Source organism: Diadema antillarum, unplaced genomic scaffold (genome assembly GCF_040938485.1).
Source record: "Diadema antillarum isolate AM-2024a unplaced genomic scaffold, OU_Dant_1.0 scf00000065, whole genome shotgun sequence".
Taxonomy (NCBI): domain Eukaryota; kingdom Metazoa; phylum Echinodermata; class Echinoidea; order Diadematoida; family Diadematidae; genus Diadema; species Diadema antillarum.
Window position 1 is genome coordinate 1,123,737 of NW_027270954.1, and position 26,969 is coordinate 1,150,705.

A 26,969-nucleotide genomic window follows, 5' to 3' on the forward strand; every position below is an offset into this window, starting at 1 on the left:
TGTTTTTCTTTCTTTTAAAACATCCTTTTTGAATCCAATGTAAAGTTGCCAATTTCCATATTTGACAATTGATTAACGTCATCAACAACATTGCTTGTGAACTTTCTTGAGTATGTTTCCAAACTTTGAGTAAATAAACTATTAGAAATTTAACCACTTCGGAGTAAAGTATCAATATATTGATTGTAATCTTCGACGTTATCCAAAATTACGGAATCAGTGAAAAACGTATGGAGTATACCAAGCATATAGGCCTAAGTACGATTATTACATTTTTTTAGGCAATGTCTTCTCAAAATATAAGATAATATGCGCTGGATTGAGTTGCTGATTAAAACAGACAAGATTGCGTGGGATTGGCAAAGAATGTTGGCATCGATTTGATACAGTAATATATTTTTGAATTGTGTGTGTGCGTGTGCGTGTGTTTATGCATGCGTAGGTGTGCCCGCGGGGGCGGGGATGTCACATGAGTGGTCGTCTCTGGGTTAAATGCTTTGAGTTCTGCTCCCTTCCACTAACACCCGCCTCCCACTTTGACGGAAAGAAATTCAGTTTTGTTGTGTATTTGAAAGAGAGAGAGAGAGAGAGGGGGGGGGGGGGACCCCGGCTCGGCGACCCCTCTGAATACTTCATGTATAACCGTTTGGCCGCACGCACCAACAGCATAACGTGCACAGGTAGCGATTTTGCGCGTGCTGCACACGTTTGCCTGAAGATGTAGACGATCACTTTCATGAGCGCAAATCAGATGCAGACTCCGTTCCCTTCGAAGAGAGGGACCTGAAGGAGAAGTCGTTTTCTTCATGTTCTTTGGCTTGCATCTTGTCACGGTTCTATCCGCCAACTTTTACAGATCTGAAGCGTCTTCTGTATCCACAGTCCAGCGAAGATGAGGAACTTCAAACTCATCATCGTCTCTCTGTGCGTCCTTGGTCTAGGTATTCACCAAACTGGTACGTATTGATATTAAACTAGTTATGGTTACGATGATATCGGCACAAACCAGCGTCCTGAGAACCCATCAAGCTTATTCATAGCGTGTGGCCCCCCCCCCCCCCATTTTTTCGCACTTTGCGCAATGTTATACTTTATTTCGACCACTTCAGTTTTCATCACATTGTATAAATACTATAAGGTTCCTCATTCAACTATTGTATAGTTTTTTCATTCTTCAATTTTTCTACTTATCTTATTCTCTGTTATGGAGGAAGTGATATATAAATGTTTTGTCGAGAAATGAACTAAAGCTGGGAAGGTTATATCTATGTTTCTACTTTAGACCAGTGTGATAGCATTTTACCTGTTTTTCAATACTAATGTCTTCTACTTTTTACTGCATGTACCCTATTGATATATATGTCAAAAATATTCTACAACATGATAGGAAACGGGAAAAAGAACAAATATTTAGTTGCACTCATGTCCTTCATGAGGATGAGAGACAGAGTGGGCAAGATCAAGGGTGCACTTCTTGTCAATTTTCAAACGAATTAAGGACCCCCTTTTATAGAATGTAAAGGTATATCCATTTTACATACTTTTGTAATTAAACAAACCCCACAGTTTACAATCTACCAGACAATGACCTATGTGTCATATATATTCATCTTACAGATGTTGGCAATTTTTGTATAGCAATAATAACGAATAAACTCCTATTCCTCGCGTTATTTAGCCTATTGGCTGTCAATACATACATGTACATGTACTACATGTATGCCTACGTCCATTCATAATAACCTATATAATATATGAGGGATATTATCCCTTATCGTGTTACATTCTCAGTGTACAAAAGGCAGTTGGGATTTCCTCATATTAATGGGTGTCGTATACGTAATAAACTCTATCATGTCTATGCAGGCGTCACACTGTCCCGATATTGAGCAAAGATGTAGGCCTACATAATTAATCATGATGTCAGAAAAGTTCACATTGGCTCTTATCGTATTTAATATACATCAGGTCATTCTTGAGGGCATCTTTTGCTATCGTATGACCGCCGGTGGATGTTCTCAGGCTCCAACAGCAATTTTGAGAGCGGTGACATATTCCTTGTGTAGCCGTGAAAATTCCGTATTGTTGCTATCCTGTATAAATTTCGGGACAGTGCAACACCACTCTATTTATGGCCCTCGAAGGATACTCAAAGATGTGAATCTTAATTATAAAATAGACCTTTGATAATTCTGTGGGCTATATGTTTTATCGTTTTTTGCAACCGCTCACGAAGTTGGAGGCGGAGCCTGAAAAACTTCATCTGGGGGGGGGGGGCATTTCATGAAGCGATTTGGGCGGATATATTTCTGACAAGCTGTTACAAGATACTGCAATCCATGCATCCAATTGCCTGAGAACAAATTTGTCCGACAACTTTGTCATGAGACAAAATCTTCATGAAATGCCCCCGGCTGTCATGAGATGGGTGAAGAGGCTTACTTTGTTCCATCGGCTGATCGCGTTCGCGGCAGTTGGTCGCGTTGCACAACCTTTCGTAGGGTCCTAATGTCCGAAGAGTCGGGAGGAGCGTTTCAGAATTTGACCCCTATTGTTTACGAAGCATCGGGTACAGCTTTCCCGAAAAAACTGTGCAAATTTACAAATGTTCGCGTGTTTTACGCGATAGTATTGCGAAGCTTTTAGTCTGAAAACACAAGCCTAGCAGCACAGTATAGATCAAAAGCTCGCCGTGCACACCAGCACGATGGAATAGTGATGAGCTCGCGTGCGATAATGCGATATTCGGCCCATGTGCGACGAATTTTTTGATTCACGGATTACAACGATCTGGTCCTTTTTGGCATTATCGTGATTTCTGTCTCCACTCAGTTCATTTCATCACTTCTGGTGACAACTAGCTCATCCCACCTCCATGGACACATTAAGAGCGTAATCGCGAGTGAGCAATGATCATCATCAATTACGATTTGGCCTTGATATGCATTAATCATAGGGATCTATTGAGTTGTCTTGTAAGAGCATCAAATTTTAATTCAAATGATTTTTATTTCCATAATAGATAAAGTAATACGAAGTAATATATGCATGACGCTTACATGAGTACAGAATATTGTAAGGAATTTTGAATCACAAGCTTTAACAAAACAAGGATACAGTAGTAAAATAATCTTTATTTTTCGATGAAAATGGGCCTAAACAAGGAAACAAAAACAATTTCCTTTTTAACTGTAGGCCTATGATAATTTTGGAAAGGAGGAAATCAAAAGAAAAGCATAGCTTGTAAATTTTGTGAATTACTCTGGGAGATGAGGGCACCACAGGATCCGTCAAGGACTCCATGAATAAAAATGTTGATACCGTGACATCAGGCAAAACAGAAAGAAACTACTATGACAAGGACAAGAACGAAGACAAGGAAGGAACAGGCAGGAAATCAAACTAAAGACAGGCATAACTAGAAAGAAAGGGAAATAAGAACAAGTGGTTTACAATAAGGTTTTTACGAAAGGTCGCCACTTGCTAATACGCGGGCCTGGGCCAAACTTATAGGCCTTCCAATCTTCTTCAACCCATTTAAATCTTCGAGGACTAACGACCAACAAGATGTTCCATACCATAGTATCTATCCTTGCCATTTTCTTTAGCACACACAAACACACACGCACACACACTGATGATTATTGAATTGGCTTGTTTGCTTGCATTAATTGCTTTGGCATCATATCAAATAGAAAAAAAAAATGATTTGGCTTGGCTTCACAAAAAGATACAACAGAGAAAGAAAATAATACACTTCAGAGAGATATGTCAATAATGCACTCTAAAAAAATCCGGGTCAGAACTGACCCGGAACTGGGTCCGTTGGGGTCCATGGGCGTCACCAAGGGGGGTGCGTTGGGTGCGAACGCACCCCCCTTCAGACCCTAAAAAAAAAAAAAAAAAAAAAAAAAAAAAAAAAAAAAAAAATCGTAGGCAAAAACAATTCGCACCCCTGGTTCTGGCAGCACTGATTTTATACATTATTATCTACTAGTACCAGTGTATTTTATATACAGTGTTTACTATATTTAGATAGATTTTGGACATCCTTCCCATGCTTGGTCACTTCGACGCCACCTCGCTGGTCATACCTCCCCCAGTCATGAACATAAACCGACACCCTTGACTACTAGTGGCGGATCCAGGGGGAGGGGCGCACCGGACTATGAAATGTCAAAATTTTCAAGCTCGCTCGCTCCGCTCGCTGGCAGTTAGTCGTAATGTCATTACTTTGTGTCCTATCTCCATTGAATGCATATCAAATTTACACTGGTATATTTTCTTGGAACCTGCGTTTACAAGCTTTGCTTTTGCGGTTCCGTCATATTTCACAAGTTATAGAGAATTGTTTTATGTACATTATATACGCTGACACACTTTCTGTCCATGACCCGATTTATAACATATTTTGTATCTTGCTTGGTTTGTATTCTTTTTAGTGTATTTCGATGAAATGTATATCTCAAGTGAAATATGAAAATAAATATGCTGGAACTGTGTCTCGAGTGTAAGACCGGTGCAGTTTCAGTTATTCAATTCAATTCAACTCGAGTGTAATGCCATTCTCCTGAAGTTGCTGCCAGTAATTGCCGGCATTTCCACCCGGTGCGGCCCCCCCCCCCCCCCCCCCCCCCTTACTGCAAAAAAAAAAAATAAAAAAAAAAATATATATATATATATATATATATATATAGCTACAAACGGCAGTTTGGGGAATGTAAAATGTCACAATTTTCAAGCTCGCTCGCTCCGCTCGCTCGCATTTAAAATCTCCTGATATTGCTGCCAGTAATTGCCAGCAGTTGCGCCCGGTGCGCCCCCCTTAATTTCGAAAGCAAAAAAAAATATAGCTTCAAACGAAAGTTTGGGGACTTAAAAATGTCAAAATTTTCAAGCTCGCTCGCATTTAATCTTTATGCAATTCCCCTGATGTTACTGCCAGTAATTGTCTGCAGTTGCGCCCGGTGCGCCCCCCCCCCCCCTTGATTTCCAAAGCGAAAAAATATAGCTACAAACGGCAGTTTTTCTACTGTAAAATGTCAAAATTTTCAAGCTCGCTCTCTCCCGATGCGCCCCCTTAAATTCCAAAGAGAAAAAATAGAGCAACAAACGGCAGGGTTTTTTTTTTTTTTTTGGTTACTGTAAAAATGTCAAAATATTCAAGCTCGCTCGCTCCGCTCGCTCGCATTTTGTTATGCCTTTCTCCTGATGTTGCTGCCAGTAATTGCCGGCAGTTGCGCCCGGTGCGCCCGGTGCGCCCTCCCCCTTTATTTCCAAAGCGAAAAAATATAGCTCCAAATGGTAGTTGTTTTACTGTAAAATGTCAAAATTTTCGAGCTCGCTCTCTTCGCTTACTCGCATTTAATCGTTATGCCATTCACCTGATGTTGCTGCCAGTAATTGCCAGCAGTTGCGCCCGGTGCGCGCCCCCCCCCCCCCCTTAATTTCCAAAGCAAAAAAAAAAAAAAAAAAAAAAAAAAAGGCTACAAACGGCAGTTTTGGGACTGTAAAATGTCAGAATTTTAAAGCTCGCTCGCTCCGCTCGCTCGCATGTAATCGTTAAGCCATTCTTCCGATATGCTGCCAGTAATTTGTCGTTTCACACCGTCATTCCATAATCAATTTATAGGGGGACAACTTGGGCCCCCTCCCACAACCTCCCCCCTTGCTCGTTCCGCTTGTCCGGGCTCGGTAGCGTTCATGACATCAGTGTAAGAATATATTACTAGAAGTTTATTTAAATTATACCATTTATAGGCAAATTGTTCAATAACAATTTACTTCAAAATGTACTGACACCACAAGTGGGACTGTTTCAAGTCGATAAAACACATAAAATACCTGCATCAAATTGCACCATTTACAACATCAAAATGCAAAAAGTGCTCACCGTGGGAGGGGCCGGGACACTCCCTCCCACATCCTCCCCCCCCCCCCCCCTCGCTCACTCCTCTCGCTCTTGCTTGGCCGCGTTCATGATATTCAGTGTAAATATTAAAACAGGAAATTTATTTGGATGTTACTATTTTATAGGCAAATTGTTCGATATAATCTACATCAAAATATACTGCTTTACTTTACTGTTTCAAGTCGATAAAACAAGCAAAACATGCATCAAATCCCCCCTCGCTCTCTCCGCTTGCTCGGGCTCGGTCGCGTTCATGACATCAGTGTAAGAATCAATACAAGAAGTTTATTGAAATTATATAGTTTATAGGCACATTGTTCAACAACAAATTCCATCAAAATGTACTGCTACCTTAAACAAGTGGGACTGTTTCAAGTCGATAAAAACACGCAAAAAGCCTGCATCAAATTGCACCATCTACAACATCAAAATGCAAAAAGTTCTCACCGTGGGAGGGGGGGGGGCAACAGGCACTTCCACACCCTCTCCCCCCTTGCTCGCTCCCTCGCATACTAACGCCCCCCCCCCCCCCCCAAGATAAATCCTAGCTACGCCGGTGCCCTTTCCCCGCTTGGTTTCCCTCAAAAATAGTAAAAGTCTAGGGATTGAGAGCTTCTTATATTCCAAATGTCTGTCGGAAAAAAAAAAAAAAAATCTCGTTACATTAGGGTCAAAACGCACCCCCCTTGAAAAAAAGCTGGTGACGCCCCTGGGGTCACACACCGTTCCGGATCAAAAATGACTTGGGATTTGGTCCGAATGGGGTCACCCTGACCCAATTCATGACTCTGAATGTGGTCATATCTGACCCCATTCCTTGTCATTTCTGACCCGGAACGGTGTGTGACCCCAACGGACCAAGCTCCGGGTCACTTCTGACTCGGATGTTTTAAGAGTGTGATTTATCGACAAATTTGATATAGAAATGACCCATTAGTAATTGCTTAAAAAAAATTAAGAACAGGTATGAAGCCTCTGATTGGCACAGCTGGTCTCGAAGGATTCATGAAAGAAAGCAAGAAACACAGGAAAAATAAAATAGAATGTCGCTGTGGTGACTGGTCCATGCATCCGAAAGATTACAGCATTCTCCCTATAGGTCATTGGTACCAGTTCCTAGTACATATTGATAATGTGACATGTTTGGCAAGAGACTGGTATACTTTGAGAGTTTGATGAGGCAAACCCAAAATCGTGTTGAGTGGTCAAGTTTCATGTGGATAGCAAAATTGTTTCAGAGATCAATAATTCAGGAATTTGAGCATTTGCACTAAATCTTTGACCCGTGACCTTTAAATTCAGTTCAATTTGAATTTCTATCTAATTTTTTTCTAGAAAAAAATTTAAAGACATCACTTTTTTGGTTACTGAAAATAAAGTGCGTAAAATTATACAAGATGAAAAGAGCGCACTTTGTACTCTTGTAGAACTTTATGATAATTATACATTGCCATTAAACTCAAATAATCAGAGGGAAGTAAACAATATACAAAATTCGAAAAGTGGAGGGACCCACTAAAAAAGACCAATGACCCCTAGCCAAAATTTTACAAATCTCAAGTAATCATGATCTGGTAATTCCAATTTTCACAGTACTTTTAACCATTTTCAAAATGTAGTAAATCTAGTAGATTTTTAGCCTTTTCACTTGACCTTTAACCATATGACCACAATTTTTCCCTGCAATATCATTGTGCGGTAACGCACGTGTATGCCAAATTTAGTTACGTGAATACATAGAGTCATTTCCAAGGTATAGAAAAATAATATTGTAATTTCAGCATTAAATAGTATCATTCTAGTATTCCAGACGGACTTTTGGCCCTTCACCAAAAACTTTCAAAGAGAAGTATCATCAGGCAGTGCACGTATAATGCTTCCTGAAAATAGCTCGAATCACCATTTCCGAGATATAGATATAATAGTATAGAGAAAACAGTGACCCTGAGCGCATGCACCAAAAGTTGATAACCATAACAGTTTCTTCCACTCATACATAAATACGCCAAGTTTCATTTGGTTACCTCAAACGCTTCTTTATGGAAATGAAACCAAAATATGCATTTGGATTAATGAATGCAGTAGTGTTTCTAATTAGAAAATTGTGAAAGAAATTTTTGAAGAGAATTCTAAGGAATTAAATGTCTTTTTAATGAAAAGTACGCATTCCCTAGACTTGTTACTGACAGCTGCTGACGATAATATAATTCCCCTTCTTTTCTATAGCCATGTTCACACCTATTCCAAGTCGGAGTAAATTTTTGGGGGACAGCAATTAAAATTCAAATTGATACTTATTTCACCACGACCCTGTGTCCACACGACGGTCGTGGGAAGAAACTCCGACCAATTTACCACGGCCTTCGCTGGGATCACCGTAGAGGGTCGGTGTAACTTTCGGAAGTGGTAGCGCCGCGCACGTCGACCATACGATTGTTTTTTATCAGCGGCATTTGTCTTCTCCATTCTTGTTGATGAGAATTTCTGAGCGCTAGCTTTTCGTCGGGATCGACTAGGTAAGGGTGGGATTTCACGGAGCACGCGAACGATTTGCGAAGGACGCGAATGGCAAAATCCAGCATTCGTATTTTAGTCTGCAAAAGATCGCCAAACGAACGTGAGGGTTCGGAAGCGTCGTCAGATGTTCGTGAATGTCGTTTTTACTTCGGCGTGAATTTCAAAAAAGTTTGAAATTTTTTGCGAACCTTTTCCGCACACTTGGCCGTAATTTGCTCGTGAATTGTTCTCGAAAATGTCTTTAAAGCCTCGTCATATGCGCAAGACCTTCGCAAGACACGCGCGATGTTCGCAAAATGTTCGTGAAACCCCAAACAGACTCCGAAACTTTGGAGACTGTCTCGCGTATGTTACGCGAAATCTGCGAAGTTTTTCCGATCATTTTACGACGCAATTGCAAACTGTTCGCGTACCTTTTGAGACATTCTCGCGAGCGTTTAGCGCACGTTTGGGGGATGTATGACCTATAAATAAAACAAATAAAAATCGTAGCATACATCTTAACATCAAACAATTATTAACAACTACAGTAACAAAAGAAATTAAAGACTAGCAAAAAAAATAAATGTTTGATATACAAAAAAAAAATCGCAGAATACACTTAATATTAATCTAAAGTATGCAAAATTTCATTTGAACTATAGAGATTATGTGTTGGAGGAACTGCAAAAAAAAAATCAAATGCTTTACTAGTGGAGATAGGTCCCAGGAAAAAGAAAATGTAGGCAAGCACACGATAGAAAAATGAGAGGAAAAGAAAGGAGAAATAGAGGAAAGAAAAAAAAATCAACTCAAGACAGCTTCCACCTCTCCTTGGGTACATTATATCCCATGATTATTGAAAATTTTTCGTTGTTCGCATTTCCGTCGCGTGTTCTTCGTGTACGTAACACGCTGTACTTTAGCAATGATACACACGACATTCGCACATACGTCGTGGGAACTTCGCACAAATTGCGTAAGAATAGTTTTCGGCTTCATTGTCGGAACACATTCGGAGAAAAACGTTTCCGAATGCTGGATTTTGTAATTCGCATCCTTCGCAAATCGTTCGCGTGCTCCGTGAAATCCCACCCTTACGAATTGCACTACACGCGCACGTTGTGTACTCGCAAAATGTCAACATTGCGATTTGACTCCGGAAGGTCGTAAAGGTCATAAATACTCCGAGGGCTTGTCCGCGCGGGCAATTTACTCCGACCGGCTAATCGGGTAGCAAGATACTCCTATGAAAACTCAGGAGTATCTTGTGAAGGAAGAGGTCGTGGTAAATTCCCCCGACCGGAGGAAGTTACCACGACCTTGTTCAGACGGGCACTACTCCGACCTTTCCTCCGACCTTCCTCCGACCAAGCTTCCTCCGACCCATCCGAAGTTACTCCGACCAAAATTGCCTTCGTCTGAACACAGCTTAAAAGAGGTAATTCATGCACTGAAATGTTTAACAAAAGACATTGGAATGCATCTTCCCCGCGACTCAGCATATCTTGAATACTTCTGATAATGAAGGAGACCTCCGGGTTATTTTCAGATTTTTACATTTGAATCACAGTAGGCGTTTTCACATCAGCCCGATGTTTCGAAATAGCGCGCTATTTTCTGACTTGGGAAATTAACCCGATCACGAAATAGCGCGCTATTTGATAATGTGAACACAAATTAGCGCGCTAATTGTATCGCTCTGATAGAGAAAAATTTCTCGAGTCCAACTCGGGAAATTTCTGAAATAGCGGGTAACATAGCGAACTAGCGCGCTGTTTGATAATGTGAAATCGCCTCAAGAAATTAGCGCGATGCATCCCATCATGCCTAGCGTGTGTGACCCGAAAACGTGCGCTCTATGGTATACCCAACACTGTTTGCGCATGCTCAGCTGTCGAATTAGCTCGAAAAAAATTCGGGCTAATTCTCTTCGGGCTGATGTGAATAGGAAATGAAATTTGCGATCACGAAAAATATCTCGAGCTTGGATTTTTATCGGACAGAGTTTCAGAATTTATGATAATTGGGATGAGGAATAAGAATATTTTCGAAATTTATAACAAATTCCAATGAACAAGGATGACATGTCAGGGTCACCATAAAAATGTATGAGTTGGGGCTCAAGGAAGTGGAACAAAAGAAGAAGGCATGCATAGATTATACACAGGTGAAGCAAGCGGTATTGTGATGGAATTACAATGCTTTCAAAACAGCTTTACGTTTATCAACTCGTGAAAATTCCTTGAAAGCTGTTTGGATAACCTGTTTCTGCCGAGAAGGGAGAGTTGATAATTAAACGCACCCTTTCGGAAAGCCTTTCGGAAAGCCTTTTCGAAAGCCGCAAATTTGTGACTTTCCAAACGGGTTTCCTAAACAGGTTTTCAGACACCTGTTTGTAAAAGCCTTTTGAAGTTGACAAATGCAAAGCTGTTTTGAAACGGCTTTGTAGGTCGCCCTGCTGCGGTTACATGCGTTTCCGGTTTCTGAAAAGACGCGGGCCACGTAACGTGGCTCAAGACTGAACTGTTTCAATTGTAATTATGTTGATCTTATACTGTGTGAATGTTGGTTGTTGATATATGTACAGCGCTTTGATCAGGTCCTGTAAAAGCGCTCAATAAGAAATAGTTATTATTATTATTATTATCATTATTACTATTATTATCATTATTATTATTATTATTATCATTATTATTAAAGTGCACACGAGTACGTGTACACACGTGTATACATACAGCTGTGCGTATAATGCACGCATATGCTAGGGACAGGGAGGTGTACCTCTCACCAAGGAGGTTTGAGAAATGGAGTAGCAGCAGTCTCATTCCCTTTGATCCCATGTCTCATGCCGCCACTCAGAAATATTTGAAGTATGTGCTAAACTGGAGCTGCCTCACAGATAGGAAGACAACTGATTCATGTGGCATTGCATCATAACTCCTACTCTCAGAGGAAGATATGTCTTCATGATGGTAATTGCTTTTCGCCGTCCCTTCTCAGATAACAAGCGGCAAATTAATAGTACAGACACGGGGATGTGCGAATAAAAGTTGTTCGCGATGAGTTGATAAACGCGACTGTTTTGAAAGCCGTTTCTAAAGGGCTTTGGAAAGGGCTTTGTAAAGCCGTTTAAACAGGGGAAAGTTGATAAACGCAGCCGACGAAAACAAGCGCAGGGGCGTCACCAGCTTTTTTTCAAGGGGGGTGCATTTTGACCCTAATGTAACGAGATTTTTTTTTTTTTTGGACAGACATTTGGAATATGTAGGAAGCTCTCAATCCCTAGACTTTTACTGTTGTTGAGGGAAACCAAGCGGGGAAAGGGCACCGGCGTAGCTAGGATTTCATCTTTTACAGTAAAAAAACTACCATTTGGAGCTATATATTTTCGCTTTGGAAATAAAGGGGGGAGGGCGCACCGGGCGCAGCTGCCGGCAATTACTGGCAGCAACATCAGGAGAAAGGCATAACAATTAAATGCGAGCGAGCGGAGCGAGCGAGCTTGAATATGTTGACATTTTACAGTTTAAAAAAAAACCCTGCCGTTTGTTGGTATATATTTTCGCTTTGGAAATAAAGTGAGGGGGCGCACCGGGCGGAACTGCTGGCAATTACTTGCAGCAACATCAGGTGAATTGCATAACGATTAAATGCGAGCGAGCTTGAAAATTTTTACATTTTACAGTCCAAAAGCTGCCGTTCTAAGCCATATTTTTTCGCTTTGGAAATCAAGGGAGGGGGCGCACCGGGCGGAACTGCTGGCAATTACTAGCAGCAACATCAGGTGAATTGCATAACGATTAAATGCGAGCGAGCGAACAGAGCGAGCTTGAAAATTTTACATTTTACAGTCCAAAAACTGCCGTTCTTAGCCATATTTTTTCGCTTTGGAAATTAAGAGGGGGAGCGCATGCCACCGAGCGCAACTGCTGGCAATTACTGGCACTGGCAGCAACATCAGGTGGATTGAATAACGATTCAATGCGAGCGAGCGAAGAGAGCGAGCTTGAAAATTTTGACATTTTACAGTAGAAAAATTGCCGTTTGTAGCTATATTTTTTTCGCTTTGGAAATTAAGGGGCGCGCACCGGGCGCAACTGCTGCAGACAATTACTGGCAGTAACATCAGGGGAATTGCATAAAGATTAAATGCGAGCGAGCTTGGAAATTTTACATTTTACAGTCCCAAAACTGCCGTTCTTAGCCATATTTTTTCGCTTTGGAAATTAAGGGAGGGGGCGCACAGGGCGGAACTGCTGGCAATTACTGGCAGCAACATCAGGTGAATTGCATAACGATTAAATGCGAGCGAGCTTGAAAATTTTACATTTTACAGTCCAAAAACTGCCGTTCCTAGCCATATTTTTTTCGCTTTGGAAATTAAGGGGGGGTGGAGCGCATGCCACCGGGCGCAACTGCTGGCAATTACTGGCAGCAACATCAGGTGAATTGCATAACGATTCAATGCGAGCGAGCGAAGAGAGCGAGCTTAAAATTTTTGACATTTTACAGTAGAAAAACTGCCGTTTGAAGCTATATTTTTTTCGCTTTGAAAATTAAGGGGGGGCCGCATCGGGCGCAACTGCAGACAATTACTGGCAGTAACATCAGGGGAATTGCATAAAGATTAAATGCGAGCGAGCGAAGAAAACGAGCTTGAAAATTATACATCTTACAGTCCAAAAACTGCAATTCTTAGCCATATTTTTTCGCTTTGGAAATTAAGGGAAGGGGCGCACAGGGCGGAACTGCTGGCAATTACTGGCAGCAACAGCTGGTGAATTGCATAACGATTAAATGCGAGCGAGCTTGAAAATTTTACATTTTACAGTCCAAAAACTGCCGTTCCTAGCCATATTTTTTCGCTTTGGAAATTAAGGGGGGGGGTGTGGAGCGCATGCCACCGGACGCAACTGCTGGCAATTACTGGCAGCAACATCAGGTGAACTGCATAACGATTCAATGCGAGCGAGCGAAGAGAGCGAGCTTGAAATTTTTGACATTTTACAGTAGAAAAACTGCCGTTTGTAGCTATATTTTTTTCGCTTTGGATATTAAGGGGGGGCGCACCGGGCGCAACTGGACGATTACTGGCAGTAACATCAGGGGAATTGCATAAAGATTAAACGCGAGCGAGCTTGAAAATTTCGACATTTTACAGTCCCAAAACTGCCGTTTGATGCTATATCTTTTTTTTGCTTTGGAAATTGAGGGGGCGCACCGGGCGCAACTGCTGGCAATTACTGGCAGCAATATTAGGAGAATTTAAATGTGAGCGAGCGGAGCGAACGAGCTTGAAAATTGTGACATTTTACAGTCCCAAAACTGCCGTTTGTAGCTATATTTTTTTTGCAGTAAGGTGGGGGGGGGGGGGGGGGGGGGGGTGGGGGCACCGGGTGGAACTGCCGGCAATTACTGGCAGCAACTTCTGGAGAATGGCATTACGACTAAATGCCAGCGAGCGAGCTTGAAAATTTTGACATTTTACAGTCCAAAAACTGCCGTTTGTAGATATACTTCCACTTCACGCCCGGTGCGCCCCTCCCCCTGAATCCGCCACTGGTAGTCAAGGGTGTCGGTTTATGTTCATGACTGGGGGAGGTATGACCAGCGAGGTGGCGTCGAAGTGACCAAGTATGGGAAGGATGTCCAAAATCTATGTATATAGTCAACACTGTATAGAATACACTTGCACTAGTAGATAATTATGTATGCAAATCAGTGCTGCCAGAACCAGGGGTGCGAATTGCTTTTGCCCACGATTTTTTCTTTTTTTTTTTGTTTTTGTCCCCGATGCAAAATTTCAAAAAAAAAATAAATAGATAAGAAATAACAATCATTGAGTGTCCGGCGTTGAGGTCGCTCGCAGACTGAAGGTTTTTTTTTTTTTTTTTTTTTTTTTTTTTTTTTTTTTTAGGGTCTGAAGGGGGGTGCGTTCGCACCCAACGCAACCCCCCCCCCCCTGGTGACGCCCATGAAGCGGCACATTAATAGTACAGGGCTTTGGAAGGGCTTTGAAAAGGGCTTTGAAAAGGGCTTTGGAAAGGGCTATCGAAAGGGCTTTCGAAAGGGCTTTGGAAAGCCGTTTAAATAGGGGAAAGTTGATAAACGCAGCCGACGAAAACAAGCGGCACATTAATAGTACAGGGCTTTGGAAGGGCTTTGGAAAGGGCTTTGGAAAGGGCTTTGGAAAGGGCTTTGGAAAGGGCTATCGAAAGGGCTCTCGAAAGGGCTTTTGAAAGCCGTTTAAACAGGGGAAAGTTGATAAACGCAGCCTATGATGGTAATTGCTTTTCGCCGTCCCTTCTTAGAAAATAAGCGGCACATTAATAGTACAGGGCTTTGTAAAGGGCTATGGAAAGAGCTTTCGAAAGGGCTATCGAAAGGACTTTCGAAAGCCGTTTAAACAGGGGAAAGTTGATAAACGCAACCTTTTGTTCTTGAGAAGGATAATGCTGCGGTTTCTCACTGAGACGTGGCTCCCTGCTAAAGATATAGTCGTCACAGGAGAATTTACCCCACTTGGGTACACTTTCATTAATTGTTGTATCTCGTTCAGCAGCCATCGATCCAGATTATCATGGTGGTATCGGTATCCTTGCGAAGAAGGACCTCGAGTTCATACTCGTTAGGATGTATTTCCTGCATGTGTTTCTACATGTTTACTATTGTGTCTAACATTTCCCGAACATCGCACTATACGTAATCATCCACATTCTGTACAGGCCTCCACCATCAGCAAAGAACGGACTTAAACTTCCACACTCAATGCAGAGTTTGAGGATTTCGTCCAGGAGCTGAATCTGCTTCCAGGGAAGCTGATGATAGGTGTAGATCTATATGAATGTCCACTTTGATCGTCCAAGTCAGGCTGGCGTTGGTAAAGTCAACTCTGCTTTTGTGTCGTGTCATCTTGTCCAGCACATAATCAACCCACTCATAGACTCGGTCACACTTTGGACCCCCTGATCACCAGATCCGATGAGTCAGTTCTGGGTGATATTGAGGTCTGTGGCAACCATGAATCTGATCACTATGCTACCTGTCTTCGTCTACACGTACCAAAGCCATAGCCACTTTCAGAGAATACAAGGGTATTATAAAGCCATGAGAATATTTCAAAAGATCTTGGTAAATTGCTCAAGGAGGGTGCTTCTCTTAATGACTGCAGAGATGTTGATAAACTTTTTACCCTTTCAGCTCTAGTGTGGGAGGTGCAACTGATCATCATGCTGCAGCTAAATTTCAGAAATTTTAGACAAAGATGTCACCCTCAGTGGTATGACAAGGATCAATCCTCTGTCCGTCCTGAAGGTCGTAGATCGGAAAGGAGATGGTGCAAAGTGAAATCCCTCGTAAACTTGAAATGTTACCATGTCTTCAAGGACAGGATCACGAGTGCTCTTCTAACTGTCAAATCTCAATACTGTAAGGAAAAGTGTTGTACTCAAAAAGACTGCCCTTGGAACAATCAAGAACACTGTTCTACCAGCCTATGATTCACCTGTGGATGTGAGGAAACAATTTGCATCCTTCTGTCCTGATAAGGTCAATGGTATTAGCTGTGACCTGAGTAACCAGAGTGGCGATTTTGTCTTCAATGCCATACGCAGATCAGCAAATTCAACATGAATGTGAATTTTCTTAGGTAACCACTAAAGAGCTCACTCGGATAATCATGAAGAGTCCATCTCAGATTTGCAGTCTTGATCCTTTACCTACATGACTACTGAGGAAACATCTTCCATTTTTTGCCCCTTCGCTTACTGCTTCAATAATTGCTTCTGTATCGACAGGAACTTTTGTCAGACTTACTGAAGCAAGGAATTGGGATTCCAATGATAAAGAAATTCTCATGTGACAAAAACATTCTCAAGGACTACAGACCAGTTTCCAACATCTAGCTCATATCCAAAATCATTGAACGTGCTGTTACATCTCAGCTTGTTCAGTACATCGACCACTATCAGCTCTTTCAATCTTTCCAATCTGCCTGTAAGAGTGACCATTTCTGCGAGACAGCCCTCCTCAAAGTCCAAGATGATATCCTTCGCAGCATTGACAAAATGAAAGGGGTAATGCTGGTAATGCTTAACCAGTCTGTTGCGTTCGATACAACCGATCATAAATTTTTGTTTGATCGCTTGCAGAACACCTTGTTAAAGGTTCAGCTCTTATACAGCGGATGGCTTCCATACCTCACAATCCGCAGGAGTCATACCTGGGTGTCTGCTCTCCTGTCTTGGTTGTTATTCGGCTGGGATCAGTAATTGGGCCCCTATGGTTAACCATTTAACGGGTGTCAACGGGTGTGTACAGTTCTGGTTGAGGTGAGGATTTAGCTTTTAACGTTTTGCAAGATATTCCGAAACCACTCTGAGATGTCAAAGAGCATGCATTTCTAAGGGGTATCAAAAGTTTATTTGATGAAAATCGGTTTTGAAATGGCTGAGATATCCAAAAACAAGATGAAACAAAGAGATCATAATAAAAGGCGTGGCCTGTTGCCTTTTATTATTATCACTTTTTTTTTATGTATCAGCCATTTGAAAACCAATTTTCATCAAATAAACGTTGAATCCTTCTTAAAATTACATGCTCTTTCATATTTCATAAGAGGTTTCTCATTATCTCACTTAGGAATGTTATGTCAGACATATATCAAATCCTATTGCACGCAATATTGGTGTTCTACGTAAATTACGGTATTTTCTTCCGGTAGAAACTCTTTTTGTATTGTATAACTTACTCGTTTTGCTATATATGAATTATTGCAACATTGTCTGGGCAACTTCATACAGAAGTACAAATTCAATATTTTTGCTCCAAAAGAAAGCCATGCGTATTGTGCTGGGACTGATTATAGAGCTCACACAGACCCAATATTTCAAAAGCATAAAATTCTGAAAATTGATGACATTAATTTTTTACAGACTGCTACCTTCATGTTTCGCTACATCATTCAGTGTTTACCTTCTTATTTCATGAATATTTTCCAACTCAATAAACAAATCCACTCCTACCCTACAAGAAATGCCTACAATATTCATCTTATAAATCCCAGAACTGTCAATTCGGCACACTGGCCCAGACGTATGGAATTCTTTACCATCTCAGTCCCGTGCAATTCGCACGATTGGTTCCTTTAAAAGATTTGTTAAACATATGCTTGTTGCTAAACATCAGTGACTTAATTAACATATCCAGAACATGAATTTCTTTTGTACTTGAAGCATCTTCATTCTATGTTGTACTCTGCCTTCTGTTGTAGGCATGCCATGGAATGTTTCTCTATTTTTATATACAGATGTAACTGGTCCGTACGTTGCTACACCCAGCCGTTACCTGGCAACAGGGTGTATGCACCTGCAATAGTGTTGTATTTGCACAGTGTGTTATTGTACAGTGAACGAGGAGTCTTTCTATTTCTCTCTCTCTCTCTCTCCTGTTCTTTCTCACCATCTTTCATTATCGCTGTCCCCTTCTTCTTTGTTTTTCTTTCTTAGCATCACCTGCGTACATGTCCGTGTATGTTTTGTTGTGTAACTGTTTTTGTTGTGTAAAACTAGTTTGTCTTGTTGTAGTTAAGTAAACCGACAGTTGGTTGAAACTGTTTATTTATTTATCTGTGTATGAGGCCCCAATATCAAGCTCGGCTTACTGGGGATCCTCCTGTAAGGTACCTTGACTTTTTGTTCATTATCATTATGTCTTCGTTCTTTGTCACAATGATTTGATTACCTGTCATGTGCAAAATCAGCCATGAATTATCATGAATCATGTGTTTCTTTCTGAAAGTGATCAGAGTTTATTATATTGTGCCATACAGAAACAATAAAATGAAAAATAAAATGAAAATAAACCTGAATCCCCACCTCAACCAGTACTGTACAGTCCCTTTAAACCAGTACTCATGGAAATCTTTTTCGTGCTGAAAATGCTAGGTATCACTATGTATGCCGGTGATGTGCAAGTTAATCTTGAGTTTCACCCCACTGATCCTTTTTGTTCTGAATTCACTCCCAGAGCACTGCCCAGATGTGTGGGCAAAGTGCAGGAATGGGTGGTTGTTAATAAGCAGAAACTCGATGAAGAAAAAAAAACCTTTTCCTTGCCTTCCAACGCCATTTTCATCTTGTACAGGACATCAAACTTGCTGTCGGTACAACACTCCTATCTCCCTCTGATCATCTTCGCAATCAGGGAGTTATCTTTTCCTCCGACGCAGCTCTTTAAATTCCCTGGATTGAAAGTTAATCTAATAGATTTAGGGACCAATCCAACATTGGATTGAAAATTTCAGCCGAATGAGATTGAATTCTTACTCTGTAAGATTGAAAATATCAATCCAACATTTGGATTGGTCCCTGACTACAATCTATGTCAATATTAGACTGAAAGATGACTATTCATTTTTAACAGATCTGCAAATTAGCTAATCATTACATCATAAATCTGTGAAGGATCAGGAAATTCATTGACACTATATATACTTACCACACGGCAGTCCTTGCACTGATCTTTTTACGATTTTACTACTATAATGCTCTTCTTGGCGAAATTAGTATATAAATATTCTTCAAACTTCTCGTACTGATCTACAAAGTAGTCGACAGTATAGAGCTCCGGAGTGCGTTGGGAAGAGTCTGCACCGACATTCGCATTCTATAGGCGCAGTCGTCTTTCATCGTCTGTTACTTTCACTTGACCACGACCAACGATTGGCTAGCGATGATCTCCTATACTGCAACCAGGCTAGAGAATAGGCTCTCTCCTCAAACACATAGGCTCAATTACCAACACTAGATCACTTCAAATAAAATTTGAGGACCTACTTATTCTGAAATCCCTGTGTATGCACTGGAATCGTACCGTCACTGCGTGGTAATTTGTGTTTATTCTATCTCCTATGGCGACCAGGGATGACATCTCGTAGCGCTTTGCAAGCAGTAGAAAAGGCGCTACCTACGTGTATATAAACCATTATTATCATAAAATCACAAATCAGAGGGAAAGAAGGAACGGAAAGCCTAATTTTTTTTTACGCTGTCCGTGATTGGTACTACTGGCACTGGGAATTAATCCAGGAAAAAGGCAAAAGGAGAGGAAGAAGAAGCAGGAGGGTCAAAAACTTAGGACTAAAGTGCTGATGAGAAAAAGTGCATTGCTGTACCAGTAAACATTATGCCATATAGTACTACTCTAATGTGTTGTCTCAATCTACCCTATTATTCTTAAATTCCTAACAACAGTGTCCTAACGAATATTAGATAGCTGTCTGGTCGAGACTTGCTTGAACGAACGGTTACAGCTCGTTATTCCGAAGGTTCGTTATTCCGAAGGCTCTTTAGTCCGAAGATTCGTTATTCCGAAGGTTCATTGTTCCGAATTTCATTTTCGCATTAACGAAACTTCGGAATAACAAACCTTCGGAATAACAAACCTTCGGAATAACGCCACAAATGTTCGGATTAACGAACCCTTTTTCATTTTCGGATTAAAGAACCTCTAGGTATAGGGAATTTGTGTGTTTCGGATTAACGACCCTTGGGAATAACGAACCTTCGGAATAGCGAACCTTCGGAATAACGAACAGCACCCGAACGAACAACAATTTCCTGGAACAGGTGAAAGCTAATGATATGTCAAAGTCTAATTCTTTTATCTCAAGCACCTGACTCATAATAATAAAATTATGATTGAGCATTAGGCATTAACATTAATGACGTCGGTTATCAAGATGCTACAAATTCTAACTCAAATATCGTGGATATGCATCGTAGAAATTAGTAAATGAAAACTTATTTCAAGGTTGATAATTTTGGTTGTATGTTTTATCCTGAGAGACCCGGCAGGGTTGGGATACCCCATGCAATGGGAAGACTGACCCAACTCGCCTATATTCGGGAATCCGCGGAACGAATTGTGCACAGTTTTAGGGATATATTCGGTTTTAAAACATTGTATACATAACGTATGTAAGGGGGAAAGTGCTTCTAAAGTTACGAAAAACATGATTTAATGGGTTATGCAATGAGTCATGTACATTGCTCTATCCGTGCATAAATCTACAATTGTTGGGCATACTTGTAGTACCCCAGTTATTGTTGACGCACTTCGAACAATAGCATAAAAACAGCACCCAAATTGAACAGGTTTATAGCACGTATCTTTATCTATTAAAGTAAACACAGAGCCGACAAGACCGAAGAATATCTTCTAGAGTCGAACGTTACCGATAAAAATACGATCTGAAGCACATAATTATTTAAAGGGGCATTCCAGACGATTTTTATAATTTCACATCATGTAGTACATAAATCGACAGCTCCATTATATAGATTTGTGGAATTTATTGTGGTCTTTGAGCAGAGAAACAATACTCTGAAAAATCTTAAACAAATTACACTGAACAGTGTTGATGACATAGGAGCCTCACATATTTCAGAAATGTAGCAGTGTAATTCCATTATAACACAACTTGCTTAACAAGTTCACCTGTGTAGAATGTATGCATGCCACCTTCTTTTGTTCTGCTTCTTTGAGCCCCAACTCATGCATTCTTATAGTGAGGCTGCCATGTCATCATCGTTGTTCATTGCAATTTGCTGTAAATTTTAAATACATTCTTATTCCTCAACCCAATCACTATAGATTCTGAAACTCTGTACTCAGTATAACTAATTTATAGTTGTTCAAATGTTAAAGTCTGCAAATCATCTGGAGGTCTCCTTTAATTTTCAAACGTAACCCGCTTCTCAGCAAATGGAGGTCCGTTTCAACCCGGCCACTCTTCTCTTTCCCCCCCCCCCCCCCCCCCCGTTACCGCTTACCGCTCAGTTCGAGCAGGGAGGTGGGAAACCTCCCTGGTTCGACGTATTTTTAGCCTAAATAAGTCCGTGATTGCGAGTCAATAGAGGGCGCGACGGTGTGGAAGTCAAGTCGACTAAAAATACGTCAAGTAAGAAACCTCCGAATAGAGGCGTGGCACCGGGCGTGGAAAGACAGTTGTCTGTTATCAAATCTCGAAGTTCCATTGGTTGAGCATCACTGTCAATCAAAACGCATCGCAAAGCCCAAAGGAATTCTAGTCTACTCTCCTAGGTATGATTGTCTTTCTATAAGAATAGAATTTCCCTGTCTCTTTCACATTATTATAGAATTTTGTCATTCTTTCCCATTCATTTTAAGGTGTATAACATCTTTCCTCACTTCATATAAAAGACTGATAGCAGTCAATGCAACTACATGCATTTGAAAATTCAGGAGGGTTCTGCACGTGGAGACTACGCCAAAATTTCTGCCGAATGCAAACCTTTCACTGCTATTGTATAGTCTACGAGAATTCACTGTGATTGTCAGTTTTGACAGTGTAATTGATGATATTTCTCCCGTTGGTAATTTTTCACTTTGAAATACTATGTTTTCATCTTAAATCTATTAAGATATTTGCTGAATATCAATAAAATATGCCGTTAAGATAACAATCTCTATTGCCATGCACCATCGACATTAAACAGGCATTTCCCGACGTTTTCTTGGGTGATCACATTGTCATAGGAAAACTCGTCCGTGGTACATTTCCTGTGAAAGGGAAAAAACAGAGGATCTGCGACACAAAAGGATTCCTGCAAAGCCAAAGGCCCAGGGGAAATATGGCGCATTCTTTGCAATCATGAATTACGAGACGCCAGTCTTACAGAAGGCTCAAAAGGCGTTTTCACATCAGCCCGATGTTTCGAAATAGCGCGCTATTTTCTGACTTGGGAAATTAACCCGATCACGAAATAGCGCGCTATTTGATAATGTGAACACAAATTAGCGTTGATCGAGAAAATTTCTCGAGTTCAACTCGGGATTTCGAAATAGCAGGATAATTAATGCGAACTAGCGCGCTATTTGATAATAGGCGTTTTCACATCAGCCCGATGTTTCGAAATAGCGCTCTATTTTCTGACTTGGGAAATTTTCCCCATAGTGAAATAGCGCGCTATTTGATAATGTGAACACAAATTAGCGCGCTATCCTTCTGTATCGCTCTGATCGAGAAAATTTCTCGAGTCCAACTCGGGAAATTTCTGAAATAGCGGGATAGTAGTGCGCTATTTGATAATGTGAAGACGACTCGAAAAATTAGCGCGATGCATCCCATCATGCCTATTGTGTGTGACCCGATCGATCGAGGCAAACTGCACACAAATCATGAGGAATTATTGAAAGGGCACACACATTACTGATGCTGTTTGCACATACTCAGCTGTCGGATTAGCTCGACAAAAATTCGGGTGATTCTCTTCGGGCTGATGTGAATAAGAAATGAAATAGCGCGCTAACTCGCAATCGCGAAAATTTCTCGAGATTGGATTTTTATCGGGCTGATGTGAAAACGTCTAATATCCTTCGGAAGTCATGGAGAATAGTATTTGCTTCAATAGGCGTTTTCACATCAGCCCAATGTTTCGAAATAGCGCGCTATTTCTGACTTTGGTAATTTTCCCGATAGCGAAATAGCGCGCTATTTGATAATGTGAACACAATTAGCGCGCTAATTGTATCGCTCTGATCGATAAAATTTCTCGAGTCCAACTCGGGAAATTTCTGAAGTGGGATAATAGGCGTTGATAATACTTGCGTTTTAAATACATGACACAGTCATGACAGTTGTAAATAATGGGTGACGAAAAAAAAAGCTGCGAAATCATTCCGTCCAGGATATGCCTCGGCGATACATCAAATTGTTAGACCACTTTGCTTAGAACTGCATTTTGCTCAATGTGCTATATCAAGAAGTCTTCCGTGGGACAGGTGCTTTCGATAAGAGCCCTCAAATATATGACACAGTTGTAAATAAAGGGTGACGAGAATGGAGGGCAACGGCGACAAATTCGATTAAGCGTCGATTATACTTCTTGATAAGTAAAGTGGTATTACTAGTTGATGAATTACCCAATCATGCTGTGTGATGAATCGATTTCGTCACCGTTGTAGGTTTTTTCGTTACCAAGAGATATGGGCTTTTGATTCGAGGGCTCAAATTCACGAGGAAGCAGTAAATAAAATATAAATAGCGGTGACGAAATTATTCCGGCCTAGATATGGTTGGGAGATGGGGGAACTCATGCCACTTTGCTAATTATTGCATGCAGGCTTGTTAATGTGCGATATCAAGCAGTTTCCTCCATGAGACATGTCCTTTGGTTTAAGTGCTTTAAGTATGTGAAAAAGTTGCAAATAAGGGCATTAAAAGGGGCGGAAACAGTGACAAAATTAATTCCCCCAAGAATAATGTAATAATATGCTTAGGTAATGTATCAACTCGTTATACCACTTTGCTTGGAATTGTGCAATATCAAGAGGTTTAATCTAGAGGAAATGTGCGTTGGATTAGAAGGCTGAAATACATGAGAAGGTTGTGAATAATTCTTATATCACTGGGAATTTGCATTTCGAAAGCTGCTAACTGATTTCTTTACTGCTAATGTCTTCACTTTGTTTAATTTATTTCATAACCGTTATAATATATCACTCATAGATAGTCCACTTCCCGGTAAGACCAAAGTCTCATGTGCCCTGGCATCGACCCTTGAACTCTTCCTCCTCTGCCCTTTCCTCTGTCTTCCTATGTCTTCCTGTCCCCCTCTGGCCTTTGACCTCCTGTTTATTCTTTCGACGCGTATGTAAGAGAGCAGCTTTGTTTCTGTCTGTGTGTGCGTTTGTGTGCGTAATCGTTTTATGTTCTGTTTCCCGAGGATTATGTCAAATTGTCTCGTTGCATTATTACTATAATTTTCACGACTCACGAGGGGACTACATTCTACAAGCTTGGCGTTTTAGCAGTCCCCTCCATTTCCAACCTTTTCTTTGTTATGATTCAGTCACATTTTGTCCATGTATTTCTTCAACTAGTATATTTATTGATTCATGTAAACAAATGACGTGTATCTAAATTTCATTTGGAAATGTAAAAGTTACATTGTACTTAATAATTTGTTTACATGAAATTGTCATATTACAGATGCTTTGGCCGGAAATGAAATAAAAATGAAATGAAATGAAATGAATAAAAGGTGACGGCAGCCATTACGAAATTGATTTGGTCCAGAATATGCTCAAATACTAACTTGTCATAATTTCTTGATTATCGCACGTTTCTCTATGTGCGATATCAAGAAGCTTCCACCAAGAGACGTGTGTTATGGGTTGGAGGAATCAAATACATGAGACACGGAGAAGGTGAAAACGGTGACGTCAGTTGTGTATTAAACATAAATCTCATGTTAATTTGAGGTTATTTGTTACCATTGCCCATTAGCATGATTTGGAGGAGTGCAAATCTAATATTAATTGTTAGTGTACCAATATCAAGGGCGAACTGCTTTCGTCATCCTCGCCGCTTGCTCTCGAAAGTCTAAAGCTGCCCTTCTGCTACCCAATGGGAAATGTCAATTCGGCACGTTAATGAAAGGATTATAGAATGGAAATTATCTCTTGTTACTGCATATCAAAACCTTTGAGCTATGACAATTTACTACTTTGCTTCGCCATATTCTGGGAAACTAATTCATCGGAAAATTCATATCAGAAATTCTTACCCAACTATAAACATTAATTCTTTCTTTGAAGAAACTCTATATCGCACATTGAGAAACGTAATATAACGACTTACGGTGCAATTCTAAAGCATATTTAGGGTAGAATTGGTTTTGTTACAGTAATAATATTTTATTTACAACTTTTTCTAGCATTTAAAACGCATGTTCAGAACTGCAACATACTATCATGTAGATCTCATGTCAGGTAGACAACAAAGTTGTAAATAATCTATTCCTATCGCATATTGGGATTGGTGTAATTCTGTTCAAAGTGTCGATATTCTGGACGAAACTGACTTTGTCACCCTATACGTGAAGGATTTGGGTTCAAAAAGGGTTGTGTCTCCGTTATGGTGATTCTTTTTTTTTTACGACTCCGCCACGAAATGTTGCCGGAGGCATTATGTTTTCGGGTGGTCTGTCCGTCCGTTCGAAATCAATTTCGTGGACAGCGTAACTAAAAAACCGTTTGAGGTATGAAGCTTCGCATGTATATTTATGGGTTGGTGAAGTTGTGCCAATCAACTTTTGGGCACACATGCTCAAGGTCAAAAGATCAAGGTCAAATGCGCAAAATTTCACTATTTCCCCCATATCTATGCAATGTCTGAAGGTATTTTCTTGAAACTTTGTGTGTACATGAACTACCCAATGAAGATTCTTCAGAGGGAGTTTTGTGTTGTAAGATCAAATGTCAATGGTCAAAGTTCAAGTGAAAATGTTAAGATTTCACTTTTTTCTTCACATCTCACAAACGGTTGAAGATATCTTCACGGAACTTAGTACATATACATGCACTGACTGGCAGTGATTATGTAGGGGTCATGGGTCAAAGGTCAGGGGGTCAAAGGTCAAGGTCAACTCCTTAAAATTGCATTATTTTCCTATTATCTATACGATGCCTGCAGGATTTTTCTTGAAACTTAGTGTATGCAAGTATTACCAAATAGAGATTCTCTTGGAAGTACCGCAAGGTCAAAGGTCAACAGGTCAAAGGTCAAGTGAAAGTGCTAAATTCCACTTCTTACTTAAATTTATGAAAGGGTCAAAAGTTAAGTAAAAATCCTCAAATCCCCCAAAACCCGCACTCTTAGACAGTAACAGCCACTCATCCAATTAAACTTAGTTCACGGAAAGTGAACATTCAACACATTTGTGACAAACCTGGCATTTTATTTGTTTCCTATAGGTATTATGTGAAACTGTCATCACACGTCAAGACATTCTGCTATAGACCTATTAGGAGAACCATGCATTATGGCGGAGGCATATCAGTCGCCAAAGCGATATTTTTTAAGTGTCTGTTTGTTTGTTTGTTTGTTTTTTTGCCTTTAGGTGGCCTGTTAGCGTAATAATTGTTTCTACACCATACATGGCTCATCCTATGATGTTGCAGATGAGTATGGGTGTATACTTGCCTTTTTTTTCATTTATGATATAATTTACAACTACGATTGTATTCCGGTTCGCCAGTGAGTGTGTGTTTCGGTATAGTGTTTGTGTGTTTTCAAATACGTGTGCGTGTGTGTATATGTGTGTACGTGCGTTTGTGTGTGTGTGTAGGGAGTGGGGTAGTACTTGTGTGTGTTTTTGTTCAATTTCCACTGCGTAATATCGTACTTCTTTGTTACAGTACATCACCATAATTATGTCACTATCAACAAAGACAGTTTGCTTCATCTTCGGAATTACGAACCCTATTTCGTCTTCGGATTAACGATCCTTTTTGGAAAGGACATGAAGGAACACAATTCTTATGAAATCTTTTCATAAAAAAGGCAGATAGAGTTTATCTCTGATAGATCTAAACAAATTTGTATAGGACCTACGTAGTCAACAATTCATTGTTTTTCCTCTAAACGAGACGTTTCTCATGAAAATGGTACCAGACACTTCATTTGAGCCTCATGGGTCTTTTCTGGCGCTTTTGACGTGGTCATAGATTTTGTGCGCTGTGCGTTGTGTTC

The 26,969-nt window shown here is 40.5% G+C and overlaps 1 protein-coding gene across 1 annotated transcript in view; it reads left to right on the forward strand.

Annotated features, from left to right (window-relative positions):
- The first annotated feature begins 773 nt into the window (after window positions 1-773).
- The window catches only part of LOC139716423 (uncharacterized), a 119,615-nt gene continuing 93,419 nt past the window's right edge, over window positions 774-26,969 (forward strand). Inside the window, exon 1 of the mRNA XM_071627968.1 lies at window positions 774-956. Coding sequence (XP_071484069.1) covers window positions 893-956 — 64 coding nt within the window. The 5' untranslated portion in view covers window positions 774-892. The remainder of the gene's footprint in view (window positions 957-26,969) is intronic.